Source organism: Elephantulus edwardii, unplaced genomic scaffold (assembly GCF_000299155.1).
Source record: "Elephantulus edwardii isolate Elephantulus edwardi_28Jun2011 unplaced genomic scaffold, EleEdw1.0 scaffold00233, whole genome shotgun sequence".
Classification (NCBI taxonomy): domain Eukaryota; kingdom Metazoa; phylum Chordata; class Mammalia; order Macroscelidea; family Macroscelididae; genus Elephantulus; species Elephantulus edwardii.
In genome coordinates, this window is record NW_006399983.1 from 1,121,421 (window position 1) to 1,138,279 (window position 16,859).

General features: G+C 39.3%; 1 protein-coding gene across 1 annotated transcript in view; it reads left to right on the forward strand.

Moving 5' to 3' along the window:
- The window catches only part of GLP2R (glucagon-like peptide 2 receptor), a 145,293-nt gene that overhangs the window by 11,920 nt on the left and 116,514 nt on the right, over positions 1-16,859 (forward strand). Inside the window, exon 2 of the mRNA XM_006898576.1 lies at positions 15,280-15,367. Within this exon, the coding sequence (XP_006898638.1) occupies positions 15,280-15,367 (88 nt within the window). The remainder of the gene's footprint in view (positions 1-15,279; positions 15,368-16,859) is intronic.

Genomic DNA, 16,859 nt, shown 5'->3' on the forward strand with positions numbered 1-16,859 from the left:
CCTGGGTTTCAGCTGTCCACACCACAGCAGTGGGCAACGAGCTTAAAGCCCCTGATGGCTCTGGGCACTGACTCTCACCAGTGGCTATGGATGAAGTCACAGGCGATTTTCAGCCAGCGCCGGTAAAATAATCTGTTTAAAGAGAAAAGTGAACTGTGTAGGGGGAGTAGGCAGGAAATTGTGCAACAATGAATGAATGGAAATTCAATCAGGTTTTCTGTAAACGTCCGTTAAAATATTAATAAAAAATTTAAAAAATATACAACTTCCTGGAGAATATTGCCCCAACAATGCAAGGTATTGACACCTAGCTGGTGCCATTATTGTTTTTAAAGGCTATCACATTTTTCTATCTAGCCAACTGCTTCCAGATAGTGCTGAACATGATAAAACCAGTCAATTCCATGAGCATAAACCTATTGCCACACTTCCTTTGCCATAAATTGAGTCCCTTATCTGTGACACTTTTGTGTGGAATACTATGACAGTGGATAAAAGGCATTCTGTCTATCCATGGATGGATGGTAGACTTGGCAGGAGTGTTGCATGCAGAGAAGGCAGATCTGTATCTAGAACAAATTTCTATTCCAGTCAGAACACAACACTTCCCTTTCCATGAAGGAAGAAGTCCAAAGTAATCGACTTGCCATTAAGTTACTCACTGATCACCCTGAGGAATGGTTCTATATAATAGACCAAGTGTTGATATCTGATGTTGGCAGATTGGGCACTTAGCAGTTAGTTGCTGTAGCCAAGGCAGGCTTTGTGTGTGGAAGTCCATGTTGATAAGCCCCTGAATAACCTCCATCCCTGCCACCGTGACCACTTTGTTCATGAGTCCACTGACTATTTTTTATATTGTGGCTAGAAAAGAGACTGACTGGTTTCCGCAGAGCATGTCACCCTAGTCACTTGATTGTTACACTTTTTCTCTGCTGAGGTCTTCTCTTTGGTGAACATTTACACGAGACACAATTATCTTCATTTCTTTGGCCCAGTTAGAAAGGTTTATCCACATTCTTCCCCCCTGTACCTTCTTGTTACCAGTTTCCAATCAGGTTTCTTCTAAGTCCATGACCATCCTGCTATACCATTGGCTCATGCATTGGTATACAACCATGTGTCTAACCATTTCTCCTTTCAAGAAAAGTAAACAGTGAGGTGCCCTGCTCAAAGCTCTTTCTATTAGAAGAATTTCTCTTCATCGGTGTTCTTTAGGAAGGTATCAAAAAGGGGTTGCAGCTCTGCTGGACCCCACCACTGAGTTGTCCTTGCAAATTATACAGAACAATCTGAAAACCGGCATGAATTTCCTCTTCCCAAGTCTATTGATTGTGAGTAATTCCTCATGAGACCACAGGTGATAAGTGGAAAACGGAAGGCAGTGTGATAAAAATGGGTACCATGGGCTTTTCTGTCACTTCCTCATGTAATTTACTTATGCCTTTGAGTCCTGCTTGAGCCCAGTCCTTATCTATACTACATCCATTTAATAACAGATGCTTCTGGACACATCCAAATTTAGACCTCTGTGACTCAAATAACACCTAACTTATGATGGACATTTCAGATTGCATGGTGACTTGGTGGTCCATGGCAGGGCATTCCGACTCTACTAAGGCAAGAAGCAAGCCAAAGATGTTTCTTAAAAGGGGACTTAGTATTATAATGAAATGTGCAAAAAGCTGGAGTCAGAAAATAAAAGGAATGAAATTATTCAGCATTTCTTAAGCTGAAGGAACTGACGAACAAATTAAAGCCTGGGGTTGCAGTATTTAAAGATGTTATGGGAAGAATATCAAATGATCCTAGAAGCATCAAAAAAAGATTGAGGGGATACACAAAATCACTGCACACACAAAAAAAGAACTGACTGACACAGACCAATTTCATGAAACAACATGATCAAGAGGCAATGGTTCGAACTTTGTAAATAAACCAGTATGAAATAATTTTTTTTAAAAGAAGCAATGGTAATAAATGAGGAAGTTCAAGCTGTTCTGAAGGAATTGGCAAAAAAAATAAGACCCCAGGAATCAAAGGAATACCAGTTGACATATTTCAACAAATGGATAGAGGTCTGGATGTACTCACTAGATTGCACCAAGAAATAGAGGACAGTTACCTGGCCTACTGACTGGAAGAGATCCATATTTATTCCCATTCCAAAAAAAGGTGATCTGACATAATGTGGAAATTATCGAACAGTATCACTGTCACATGCAAGCAAAATCTTACTGAAGGTTGTTAACAAAATAACTGGAACAATACATTAACAGAGAATTGTCAGAAATACAAGCTAGGTTTAGAAGAGACCATGGCACTATGGATATTATTGTCAAAGTCAGATAGATCATGGCTGAAAGTAGAGAGTACCAGGTGGATGTGTATGAAATGATATTTGACTGTGTGGATCACACATTGTAGCTAACACTGAGAAGAATAGGAACCTAAGAACACTTGATTGTGCTCATGCAAAACTTATACTTAGACCAGAAAGCTGTCCTGTGAACAGAACAAAGAGACAATACAAGGTTCTAACTCAAGAAAGAAGTATGTTAGGAATATATCCTTTCTCCATACCTTTTCAATCTATATGTGGAACAGAACATGTGGAAGGCCTGACTTTATGAAGCAGAATGAGGAAGACTCATCAACAATCTGTGTTATACAGATGACACAACCTTGCTTGCTGAAACTGAAGAGGACTCTACAGAAGGTCAAAGACTGCAGTCTTTACTATGGATCACGTCTCAACATTAAGAAAACATAGATTCTAAAAAACCCTACCACACAACATAGATTCTCACCACCAATTGACAGCATCATGATAGATATAGGAAAGATTGAAGTTCTTAACAATGTCATCTTACTTAGATTCACAGTCAGCACTGTTAGCACCAGTAGTCAAGAAATAAATAGATGAGTTTCTTTAGGAAAATCTGCTGTTAAGGGAACTCTCCAGAGTGTGAAAGAGCGATGATGTCAGTCTGAAGACTAAAGCATGCCTAATCCAGGCCATGATCTTCTTAATTGCTTGCTATGCATCTGAGAGCTGGACGATAACTAAGGATGATAGAAGAAAAAGAATGCTTTTGAGTTGTGGTACTGGAGAAAAGTACTGAATATACCATGGACTATATAACAAACAGATCTGTCCTAGCGAGGATGAAACTAAGTTGCTCCTCGGAGGCCAGGATTTTGAAACTCCATCTCACATACTTTAGGCATGATGCCAGGAAGAACCAATCCTTGGAAAGGACATTAGGTTTGAAAGGATAGACTGTCAGCACAGGAGAGGAAGACCTTGGATGAAATGGATTGAAACATTGAGACACAGTGACTGTGGCAATAGTAGCAGGTATGTTAAAGATGGTGAGATTGGCTCAGGATAGGGCAGGGTTCAGAGGCATTGTTCATAATGGGGTTGCTATGAGTTGTAGTCGACTCGGCAACACATATCCAACAACAACAACAGCATTATCTGTAAAGGATGACAGGACTGTTCTCTCAACTCATGAGGATCTGTACTATGATTGAACATAGAGCCTGTCTAAGACTCCAAATAAACTCATACCAAATTTATATCTGTCATTGGCATGTCAAGCTCCATTTAATCAGCCTGATTGTATGGGCCAAGTAGCAGAGAGGATTATACAACAACATGAAACCTTTGCAGACAATGCTCTTGTTCTAGCCCCACTTAGAAGCAGGAGTGGCATCCATTTCCTAAATATTATGCCTCTTGGAAGCTCTATGAACCTTGAGAAAGGATGATAGTTATAGAAAGGCTTCAGGTCTTTTGTTCATAGGGTCGCTATGCGTCATGCTTGATGACAATGAATAACAACAACAAGCCCAATTAAAACTAGTAGCTTCCTTGTTCCCTTGATAAATAGGCCAAAGTAGCATACCCACCTGAGGGGTGTGTTTTCTCCAAAATCCAAAGAGGTCCACCAGATGTCATAGCTCCTTTTTAGTTGTTGAAGGAGCTTATTATAATAACATCTCTCTCATGGACTATCTTGAATTTTTCCACACCATTTAACCTATAAGATACTTCACTGAGGTAGAAGGCATCTGAATTTTTCATTGAATTCATTTCCCACCCTCTAGCACAAAAAGCACCCGTTCTTCTTCTGTCTTTGATGTCTTTGAGCTGTGGTGTTGGAGAATAGTACTGCATCCACTGCCCCAATAACAAACATATATCTTGAGAAAGGTACAGTCAGAGTGCTACTTGGAGGCAAAGATGATAAAGCTTTGTCTCATATACTTTGAACATTTTACTATTCCTTGGAGAGGAATATTATACCTGGAAAGGTAGAGGGTTGGTTAAAGAGAAGAAGACCCTCAACTAGATGGAGTGACACAGTGACTGAAAAAAATGGGTTTGAATATGTACGAGATTGTGAGGATGGCAAGGGATAGGGACAGGGTTCAGGTCTGTTCTTCATAGGGTCACTAAGAGTCATACCTAACACAATGCCACTTAACAACAATAACATTACACAGAGGGAGCTTTGGTGGGTTAGTGGTTAGAAGCTGCACTGCAGTCCTGAAGGCATGTGATTGGAATCCACCAGCTGCTTATGGGAGAAGGCTGGGTAATCTCCTGTGTGATTAATTGACTCTGAAAACCCCCTGGAAGGTCAGCTGTGAGTCAGTTTCAACTCTTTAGCACACAACAACAAAAGCACACACATATCTTACCCATAAGTTACTGATACTACATCCTTACTAAGTCCTATCAGCATGTTATCAGTGTAATAGATCAGTGTGATATCATGTAGAACAGAAAGGCAATCACGATTCCTACAGACTAAGATATAACATAGAACTTAAGAGTTAATATACCTCTGATGTAGAACTATACAAATGTATTGCTGGTCCTGCTGTAGGAAGGCAAACTGCTTCTGATGATCCTCTGAAATAAGAATGGAGAAAAATGTATTGGCTAGATTAATACCAGCACTTTTATTTTCCAAGCAATAAAACTAATTTGAAATATCAGTTTCAATGGGAATTAAGACCTGGTTAAATATATGGTAATCAGCTGTCATATTAAATCCAATGATTTTTTTACACAGGCCGAATAAGTGTGTTAAATGAGGATGTTGTGAGAATTGTGACTTTGCACACTTCAAATGCTTTATGATGGCAGTGGTGTCTGTAATTCTTCCAGCAATATCCATTTGCCTTTGGTTTATTATTTTCTTTGGTAGAGGTAGGTTGAAGTTTTTTTTAAATAATTTTTTATTTGAATGAAAATTTATAAATAATATTGATTTTTCATCCAATCATTCATAGACATTTTGCTTTATATTAATTACCATTTATTAATGTAATTGATTAGTTATAATGTTTAATCAACAAATGGAAGCAGTTCTTATGGCTTTCACTTGGCTTTTTCTACTATACTAGCCCTTGCACTACATTTCAAGATTTGAATGTGGGGGTTCTGCATGTTACTGATATATTTGTTCCAATAACACATTCTGGGACAGAGTAAACCATTACAAGATGGGTTCAGGGACTCACTGGATCCACTGTGAGATGGGCTTCAGCTCCGGCAAAGGCCGAACCTCCTTATATTCCCACACTGACTGAAGGACCACAGTCATGTTTTAGATCTCTTGGAATTAGTGTCGTTTCAGAGACAGTGTCTAGCAATTCCTTAAAATTCTGATTATTTCCTTTACTCAATTGAGTAGTTAATTTTGTAAAAGGGTGAAGGTGCTTTTAGGGAAGACTGGAAGAAAGATTAATAGTATCTGTTTGTGGCAATATAGAGGGTACTTCCTCAAGGATGTTCATCTTCCCCTTCATTCAATGATCTATGAGTCTGTAAACTGGCTCAAGTCTGGGAGTTGACTGTTGGCTCAACTTAGACTGCTATTGATTTGACCTAGAACTCTTCTTTTTGTACAGTTTTATCTTTAGTACACAGCAAATAGATTTCCAATCTATTTCATTCCGTGGACACTATTACTAAGTAGTCAACATCATAAATCCATATAAACCAGAAGACTATTTGGATAACTGCTTTGAATGTGCTGTCCGTTATGATAACCCTGCCCATCTTGTCTTTGTCAATCAAATCTGCCACTTGGCCCCTACCATCGTGAGATCCAACCAACTCTTACTTAGTTAGCTGAAAATTCACACTGTTAAGTCTAGTTTATGTAAAATGTTCTCTACAGCAGTCTTCTACAACACTGAGGCAGGCTCTACTCACAAATTTTTTCTCATCAGTGTAAAAGATATGTTCTCTAGGGATTCCGTGTCTGCATGTCTAAAATGATTAATTCACCGTAAGATATCAGTATCATTAAGCCTTTGGTTGGAGGAAGTTCTGGTGGCAATCTGCAGGGAGTTGCACCGCCCATATAAAAGGCAACACTTTTCTGGCAGTTTGTTTCCACCTGTTGCTCTGTGGAAGAAAGATGGGCGATCTCCTCCTGTGTGATTACAGTCTCCAGGAAACTTGCTGGAAAGTCATCCGTGACTTGGTTCCAACTGGATAGCAATGAGTCTGAGTTTTTTTTTTTTCTTAAAATCTTTTGTATACCTCCTTCTACAGTATAGCAAAGAAGATCTGATAGTTCATCTGACTTAGTTTAGGCTACCATGTAGTCCATGCTTCTATCAACTAATCAGATAGACTGTTGATCCTTTCTTAATTTCTTGAGCTAAGAAACTGAAGAATCAGTGCTTAATGGTTCGAAAGCAATGAGTTTAGATTGTTCCAAGTTAGTATTTCTGCACCATTATCTTACATCCTTAATCGCCATTTTCACTCATATTCTCTAGGTTTCTGTTTGTACATATTGGAAAAGTCAAGCCCTGCTTCTGGACTGTAGCATTATCTCTCCCTGGGTTACAATTTATACTTCCCCTTTTGGGGTTCATTAAGATTTAACTGCCAGAAGTTCAAGCTGGGTTTAGAAGAGGCTGTGGCAACGGATTTTGACAAAGAACAGAGAATACCTAATATGTTTGTCATTGTTTGACATTTTCCTACAATTTTGTGAGGATGACCAGCTTAGGGAAGCTGGTTGGTTAGTCTTATGATAGACAAAGTACTAAAAGAAAGACAAGAGTTCAAGATTTTTGAGTCAGAACTCAAACGTCACAATAAAGATTTCAACATTTCCAATTGTGTCTTGAAAGAAAAGCTTGTGTCTTGTAACAAAGTTGATATTGCTGAAAACCAGACTTAAAATTGTATAATAAGGGTGGCCATTTACAACACTAACTGAAATTCCAGCCTCAATTGGTGTCTGAAATTAAACTGAAGACATTTATTCAGAATAAATTAGATCTTGACACTTGGGACAAGGACATATGGAAAGATAATCAGAAAGCTGGACACACTGAGCTTCTAAATTCTGTTGAATCAGTCCTGTCAACAGAATCAGCCCGAACCCACATCTGAGGTTAGCTGCTTTACTTACTGAATCTTTGTCTGAGATTTCAACTGTGGCAGAACCTGGAGCACAGGGCATCACCTGAGGCAGAAGACACTGATGAATGTTACCAAGTCCCACTTCTACTTGAGTTATTGTTAGTGACATTTTATGTATTAATATTGTCACCTCATGTCATATATTAGTGGAAATGTCTTTAATAATGGAGATGAGCCATCAGCACTTTTAAAATTGTTTAAACCTAAAAACCAATTTATAAGACCAACTCTTATGATTTTGTTTCCCTAGAACCACTTTTGGTACCAAATAGCCTTTTAAAATTTTTATTTTATTTTATACTGGTTTATTACAAAGTTTGTATACATTGTTTTTCACACTGAATATTTCCATTTCTTTTACCTACTCCTCCTTCCACCCATGAGATTGTGCAATCCTATGATTAACCTCCCCACCCTCACCTCTCTGATCTCTCCCTCCCCCCTTGTATCCTCACACACATTCTACAATAATGGTCCTATACAGTATCTGTCCTTATGGGACCAAGTTAGTTCACTCAGCATAATGCTCTCCAGTCCTTCCCAAGTTAGATTTACAAAAATCATTGCCTCAGAGCAGTTATAAGTCAGCTTCTTCAATCATTGGACGAGAATGGCAAAACCTTTAACTGTGACCTTTATTTCAGGGCTCCTCTGGTTACACCTTGTCACAGTTTCTCCACAGCAATTCCACAGTCTCTCCGCCACCATCACCAGGGTCTTGCCACCAGGGTCTCACTCTCATCAGGGTCTTGCTCCAGTCTTCCTAAAGTCTTGTTGCTTAGTGTGGGAAGCACTCTCTTTTATCCTAGTCCTATAGCTGTTGGTGATATGCAGCACCATGTGCCTATGGTTAAGGTAGCTTAACTATAGCCCCAGAAGTTAGCCCTAGGGGGGCTAATGTAATGGCTAGGAAAGCCAACTTTTAAGCTAACATCACAGATCTTCAGTACAAGTACTTGTGACTCAAAGACCTAACAAACACCGTGTTTTAGTGGTTTTTGTTTTTCTGTCTTTGACTATGCATATTACTCATTACAAAGAGTAGTGGCATAGAAGAATTCTAGTCCAGAAATAGCTATCATAGTTGGAAGATTTAATAATCTCTTTTTTAACTAAGTTCTGGATCATAGAAATAACACAAAATTTTACAAAATCTTTTTGTGATGACTTGGAGGACCCTAGAACCTATTACTCATTTTTAAACCTATCTGTTTAATCTGTTAATGTATAGATTCAGTTATGATTCCATTAGAATGTTTATTTAATAAACTGCTTGCCTCTTGGCTTATAACTCAGAGAGATGTGCTGTCAGTAGATATTGAAAACTCTAGATAATGAAAAAATGAAATGCTCATTCTTTCATAATAATTATAATTCTTGTGATAATTTATATTTCATGGTTCTAAGTCTAAGGCACCTCAGAGTGTTTCTGGGAACTCACAGCAGTACTGTGAGATATTTTAGATTTTATTTTAGATTTTCAGTGTACGTACAGTGATAGATGACATCTGCCAGACACGACAAAGTACTAACTCGAGGCCATTCACAGTTTGGACATTAGATCATAATACATTCCTTTTAATGTCATCATATCTTTGCAAAACAGCATTTTTCCACTTGCTGTGATCAAAAGCAAGTATCACATGACAATCAAAGTAGAATAGGAAATTAATATGGCATTGTCTAATGTGATTTTAAGGATTTAACACATACCCAGTGTTGTTGTTAGGTGCCATTGAGTCAAATACGACCCATAGTGGTCTTGTGAACATCAGATATGAGCCCTGTCCTATCCTGTGCCATCCTCACACTTCCTGACGCACTAGAGCCCATTGCAGCTGTCACAATGTCAATCCACCTGGCTGAGGGTCTTCCTCTTTTCACCGACTTTCCACTTTTCCAAGCATGATAATTCCCCTCCAAGGAATACCCTTTCTTAGAAACATGCCTGAAATAAGTGAAACAAAGTTTATCATCTTTTCCTCCAAGGAACACTCTGGCAGCACTTTCCCCAAGACATACTTGGGTTTTTTTTGCAGTCTAGAGGATATTCAATACTATTCTCCAACAACACAGCTGAAAGACATCAACCTTTCTTCTGTCATCTTTACTCATTATCCAGTTCTCAGATGCATAGCAAGTAAGACCATGGCCCGAATCAGATGCACCTTAGTCCTCAAAATGATGTCATTGCTCCTCAATAATTTGTGGAAGTCCCTTATTGTAGACTTTCCCAATACAATACATCTCCTGATTTCCTGCATGCTGGTACTGAGTGTATTGATTGTGGATCAAAGTAAGATGAAATTGTTGACAACCTCATTCTGTTCTCCATCTATTATAATGTTACCTATTGGTCCAGTGGTAAGATTGTTTTCTTGACGTTGAGATGTAATCCATATTAAAGGCTGTATTCTTTCATCTTCAGCAACAAGTGTTTCAAATCCTCCTCACTTTGAGCAAGCAAAGTTGTGTTATCTGCATAATGCAGGTAATTGATGAGTCTTCCTCCAATCTTATTACCACATTCTTCTTCATAGAGCCCAGTTTCTCAAATAATTTTCTCAGAATACAAATTTAATAAGTATGAGGAAAGGATACAACCCTGATGCACTCCTTTCTTAATTTAAAACCATGTAGTGTTCTCTAGCTCTGTTTACACAAAAGCCTGTTGGTCTAGATATAGGTTTCATAGGAGCACAATTAAGAGTTCTGGTATTCCCATCCTTTTCAAGGTTAGCCGTAACTTGTTATGGTTCACACAGTCAAATGCCTTTGCATAGTCAGTAAAGCATAAAGAGACATCTTTTTGACATTCTTTACATTCAGCCAGAATCCACCTAACATCAGCAATGATATCCCTGGTGCCACGGCCTTTTCTAAATCTGTCTTGAACTTCTGGCCGTTCCAATCAATGTACTGTTCAAGCCATTTTTGAATGATCTTCAGCAATGTTTTGCTTGCATGTGATGTTAATGATGTTGTTTGATAGTTTCCACATTGTGTTAGATCACCTTTCTTGGGAATGGTAACAAAAAGGTATCTCTTCCAATCAGTTGGCCAGACAACTGTCCTCCAAATTTTCTGACATGAACTGATGAGTGTATCCAGGGCTGCATCTGTTAGTTGAAACATGCCATTTGGTATCCCATCAATTCGTGGGGTCTTATTTTTTGCCAATACCTTTGATGAAGCTCCAACTTTGTCCTTCATTATCATGCTCCTATGATGCTTCCTGAAATTTTTCAGTGTTAATATTTCAGTTAAAATGTTTCAATATTGTGACTCAAAGCTTAACTTTAGTTGTTAGTTCTCTCAATTTGAGAAGTGCCCAGAAAGTTCTTCCCTTTTTATTTTCCAATTCCAGTTCTCTGCACATTCTATTATAATACTTTTCTTTATCTTCTCTAGCTTCCCTTTGGCACTAAGTAATGAAGTAGCACCCAGTAGGTATTAAGCTATTAAGACATCATATTTATTAAGTAGCTTGAGCCCACCTACTAAATAAGACCTACTGAAATTTTTTTTTGGCTAGAAGTGCTGAGAAAAAAAAAATAACAGAGACATAGGAGCTATTAACTAAGAGAGGGTGTGAACCTCTAGTCCAGTGATTACCATACAAGTTCTTTAAAAAGTTAACTTGGTCCCAGCAACAGTAGCAAAGCTCAATAGAGAGTAGCAAACAACAAATGCTGGAGAGGTTGTGGAGAGATTGGAACCCTTATTCACTGCTGGTGGGAGTGTAAAATGGTTCAACCACTGTGGAACGTGGTTTGGTGCTTTCTCAAAAAGTTGTAAATAGAAATGCCATTTGACCCATCAATTAAACTGCTGGGAATATACCCTAAAGAAATCAGAACTACCAAATGTATACTGCATTGAAATAATTGAGGGAGAGAACAATTTAAAAGGGATATATGATTAGGTATTATTGCCATGACAGGAGTCCAGAATGAAGACTGCATAGTGGAGTGGACTGACGGGGTAGGGATTGTCTAACAATGAAATAAATTTTTTTTAATTTTTTTTTTTTTTTACTATTCAAAGAGAAAAGCAAACTGGGGGGAAGGGGTGGGCAGGGAAGAACGTGCAACAATGAATGAATGGAAATTCAAAGTCTGTAAACTTTCATTAAAATTAATAATAAAAAATACTATAACAATTTTTAAAAAAGAAAAAAGGTAACTTTGTGATCTTCTTGAAAAGGGGCAGAGAAACCCACCACAATCCCCCTCAGGAATGTCATTGTGTGTGGGGTGGAGAAATTAGGCAGGTGTACGGGCAAGAGAAGGATTGGTTACTGTTGAGTAGACTACATATAATTCGTGGGGACTTTATGTGTAAAAGAATGAAACATTGCCTGATTGTATGCCATATTCATGACCTTTAGAACAATGCGAATCCCATGAACTTGTATGTATGTTTTTTTTTTTAATATTTTCTACCGGTTAACTTACAAATTTCACATACACTATCTTTCACATTGAATCTTTCCCTCTCCCCAACCCATCCCTCCCTCTACCCATGAAAATCTGTGACCCTCTGATTAAGCACCACCCCCTTGGATACTTATACTCGTTTTACAGTAATGGTCTTATACAGTATTTGTATTTTTTAATTTATTTTTAAATTTTTAAAAAATTTTATTATTTTTGTGTGAGTGTACTGTCAAATCAGATCTGACTGGTACAGGAGGAGATTGTCCTTCCTTCCCCAGTAGAGCATCTGGTGGATTCGAACCGTGCGCCTCTGGGATTGTAGTTGCAGCTCCTTACCACTAGGCCACCAGAGCTCCCCTACAGTATTTGTCTTTATGAGACTGAGTTCACTTAGCATAGTGCTCTCCAATCCCTCCCATGTTAGATAGTAAATTATGAGAAAAGGAGAACTGAGGCACAGACAGAGACTTAAACAGCAATGTTCATAGCGGCATTATTCACCATCACAAGAACATAGAAACAGCCCAGAGGTGCAACCACAATGGAATGTACTGAGAAATTATGATACATTCATATAATGGAATACAGTGCAGCACTCAGGAGCAACGATTTTATATGTATGTTTGAGTTCACTATTGTAGCTATTGCTTCACTCCATTCCACTGATGGTTCCCTAATTTTTGCTAACTCTCCTTTATCAAAGATGATGTAAAGAAACAAGGTATATTGAGCTAGTTACTCATGACTTGAAAACTACCTGGCCTAGTATGAAAAAATCCCCCAAACTACCTACCCTTTTTTCTGGTAAACTCTGTGTGTGTGTGTGTGTGTGTGTGTTTAATTGAATTTGAATGCCTTTAGATGAAGTGTTTCTGCAATGGCACAGACTTTATTATTCCCTATTGTTACACTTGTTCTGTCTCAAACTTTGGATTATTTACCTTGCTCAAGAAACCATGTGAGTTACTCCTTTTGTGAAGAGACAAACATCAAAGTAAATTGATTAAGTGATCTGAGCTCAGATCACATTTTTAACCCTCTTCTCTGCATTCCCCACTCCAGCTATCCTCTGCTTAATGGCAGGGGTTCTGTTTCTTGTAAAACGAGGCAACATCAATCATGGTGATGACTCCTCTTTCCAGGAGTTTGCATGCAGAGGTGATGGATGTATCTCAGCCCTTAAGGAACTTAGGAAGCTGTGAGGGAGATGAACATGTGGACCACCATTAAGGACACATGTGATAGGTCACAGCAATCATTGGTTTGTGAGGTCATGTGGACTGAGAAGAGTCACTATCTCAAGATTTTAGGGAGAGAAGTGGTCAACTACAAAGTGATTCCCTTTTCCATATCTCTCACTGTTAAACAGTAGAAGAAAAAACAACCCTTTTAAAACAACAAACTGGTAAAGATACCCAGTTAGACATTTTAGATAACCTAATTATCTAGAAAGCCAGAAAAATTTGTGCTATATTTCCAAGGTTCTTTAAAACAAGGCTCTACAGAACAAGAACCTGCTCTGTGTGGGTGGCACAACCTTGTTTGCTACAAGTGAGGAGGTTTTGAAGTATTTCCTGCAAAAGATTAAAGACTTTGATATGGATTACACTGCAACATCAAGACAATACAAATCCTTACATCTGGACCAATAGGTTGAGAGAAGACTGGAGGAATCAACAATTTAATTACTTGAATGCACAAAAAGCACTTAACACCAATCAAGTAATCAGCAGATGTGTTATACTGGGAAAATTTTCTGTCCCCTCTCCAAAATGCTGAAAAGCAATCTTGTTTATGATGATGATGATGATGATGATGATGAGCTGTTGAGTTGAGCATAACTCATAATGACCTCAATAAAGAATAGATCTGAACTCTGTCATATCCTGTGCCAAACTCACAATCTCTGGCACACTCGAGTCCACATTGCTGTGGTCACTGTGTCGCTGTCTGTTCATCGGCAACCTACAGTGACAACCTGATGGGAGTAAGCACGATGGAGATACACCACTCTGGGAGAGGATCAGAGAGTCAATTCAGCTCAATTTTATTGGGACTGCAGTGCACTTATATACAAACATGTAAACAGGAAGACAGAGTAGGGTGGGCTTACAGACATGGGCCATGTGTATTGGTTAGGAGAACCTCAGCCTCGTGGGGACCATTCCCAGCTCAACAGACGCGGCAGCCGTCTTCCCAGGTGGCGAGCTTTCTCAAGTCACAGGGGAACTTTCTCTACCCTATATTAAAGGCTGTTGTGAGGCTTGCACTTATTTGGAGCTCAGGTGATCTGTCCAGGCCAGAGACCCTACCTCCTCCCCAACATCCCACAACACACCTGGTTGAGGACTTCCTCTCCTTTGCCATTCCTCCACCTTTTCAAGCATAATGTTTGTTGTCAGGCACCATCAAATGGACTGGAACTCATAACAACTCGGTAAATAATAGATCTGAACTTTGCCCTGTTTTGCACTATTCTCATCATCTCTGTGCAACGAGGGTGCCCCTTAGAGGCAAGAATGGAGAAGCTTCCTTTTACATAGTTTGTGCCTGTTTTCAGGAGGAGATCGTCCTTGGAAACCCCATCCTGAAAAATGGGCAGGGTCAGAGAAAGAGAGGAAGCCCCTCAACAAGACAGATTGACAGTGATTGTACCAGTGGGCACGAGAATATCAGACACGGTGAGGATGGCAAGGTTCAGATTCATAGGGTCACTATGTATGTAGTTGGCTCAATGGCACCTCATAACTACAGCAACAACAACCAAACAGGGAAGTTTCTAAGTGGAGGAAAAACTTGATGATTTGTAATCACTCATCTGCACTGTGGAAGAAAGGCCTAGTGATCTACTTCTATAAAGATTAGCCATAAGGAAACCATAAGGAGCTGTTCTACTCTGTAAAAAGGTTGGTCTGAATGAGACTTGATTTGATAAAATTGGGTTTGGATTTTCATTTGTTTGGCTGTTTTAATGGAAGAGGAAACCCCACAGCTTTCATATAGCAGAAAAGCATCCATGTGCCAGTGTCTCTGACTCTGGACCCACGGGCCCTCCTGGAGGGATGGTGCAGGCCCATCATGCATCCTGGTCCTTTCCTCATGTATTCTTGTTCCATTCTCGGTGCATTACTTCCTTCTTTGGGATCCACAGTCTTAGGTGCTTGCAACTGTTTTTCTATGGGGCTGCACTCTTTTATATTTTATAAAATCAATATAACTAGAGTATGGGGTGGATGCAAAATTTTCATGTGTTGCATTGTACTCTGTGAGGCACACTTGAGTGGGAGGCCTGAGGATCATGTTGGGAATTGAGGACAGGGCCAGACCTGTGTTTACAGCTATCTGTAGGTCACTGTATTTTTGTCTGCTCAGGTTACAGGTACTCTTCTGGAAGAGACAACTCAGAAGTGGGCTCAGTACAAAGAGAAGTGTCTAAAAGATTTACTCCAGGAGCCTCCTGGTAAGCATGCGTATTAGTTCTCTCCGTCAAATCACAGACTGCCCCCAAACTTAGCAGCTTGCCACAACAATAACTATTTATTGTCTCTCACGGTTTCTGTGGGTTGGGAATTCAGACAAGACACATGGGCATCCTCATTGAGACAGTACCTTATTGATGCTCACATGCTGGCTGGTTGACCTAGCTGTCAGGTGAGAGTCTAGCTGGGACTGTTGCCTGGAAAGTCTCCACGTGGACTCCGCACACGTTTTTCTCACAGCGTGGTGGGGTCCCAAGAGCAAGCATCACTAGAGGACATGTTGTCTTCAATGGCCAACTGTTAGCTGCATGATGCCATCTCTGAGATGTTCAGTGACTAAAAATGTTAGAAAGGTCTACCCAAGTTGAAAGGGAGGGACCATAGGCCTTCACTTTTTATTCTAAAATAGAACATGTAAGATGTGATGTATATTGATGTCATCATCTTGATCAAAAACAAAAACACAGCAACAAGAATCTGCCATGGCGCACACACATGATGTGAAGAGCTGCTGTGAATTAATTTGGGATTCTTTTGAAGGGTACAGGAACTCCAGTGGTGTTGTCCATCATGTGTTGCAATGTGAACAAAAGGCGTCGCAACTTTGGCAGTTTGAATACAACAGTGGCTCTGAGGGCGAAAAATGGGCATTCTGCTCTGGAGGAAATCATGCAGTGAATGAATTATTATTATTTTTTTAAAAAGCAAACTTGGGTGGGGGTAAGGAGGAAAATGTGCAGCAAATAATGAATGGAAATCCAAATTTTCTGTAAACTTTGGTTATAATCACAATAAAAAATGAAATATAAATATAGATATATAGATATAGATGATATATAGATATAGATGTAGATGTAGATATAGATGGAAATGGATATTGTGAATATGAATACGAATATGAATACAAATACAAATACAAATATAAACATAAACATAAATATAAATATAAATATAAATATAAATATAAATATAAATATAAATATAAATATAAATATAAATATAAAAGACTAAGCGCTCCAGCAGCCAGGAAATTAAAAGGCACATTGCCATGGGAAAGCCTGCTGTTAGGGACCTCTCCAGAGTACTGAAGAGCAATGGTGTCTCTCTGGAGACTAAGGTGCGTCTGATACAGGCCATGGTCTTCGCAATCACTTGTTATGCATCAGAGAGTTGGACAATAACCAAGGAGGATAGAAGGAGAATTGATGCCTTTGAGCTGTGGTGCTGGAGAAGAGTATTGAGAATACCATGGACTGCTAGGAAAACAAACAGATTTGTCCTGGAAAGGGTTAAACCGGGTGGCTCCTTGGAGGCAAGGATTCTGAGGCTCCGTCTAACATACTTTGGACATGTTGTGAGGAGAGACCGGTCCTTGGAGAGGGACATCATGCTTGGGAGGGTGGAGGGACAGCGCAGGAGAGGAAGGCCCTCTATGAGGTGGATTGATTCAGTGACTGGGATAATTGGGATGGG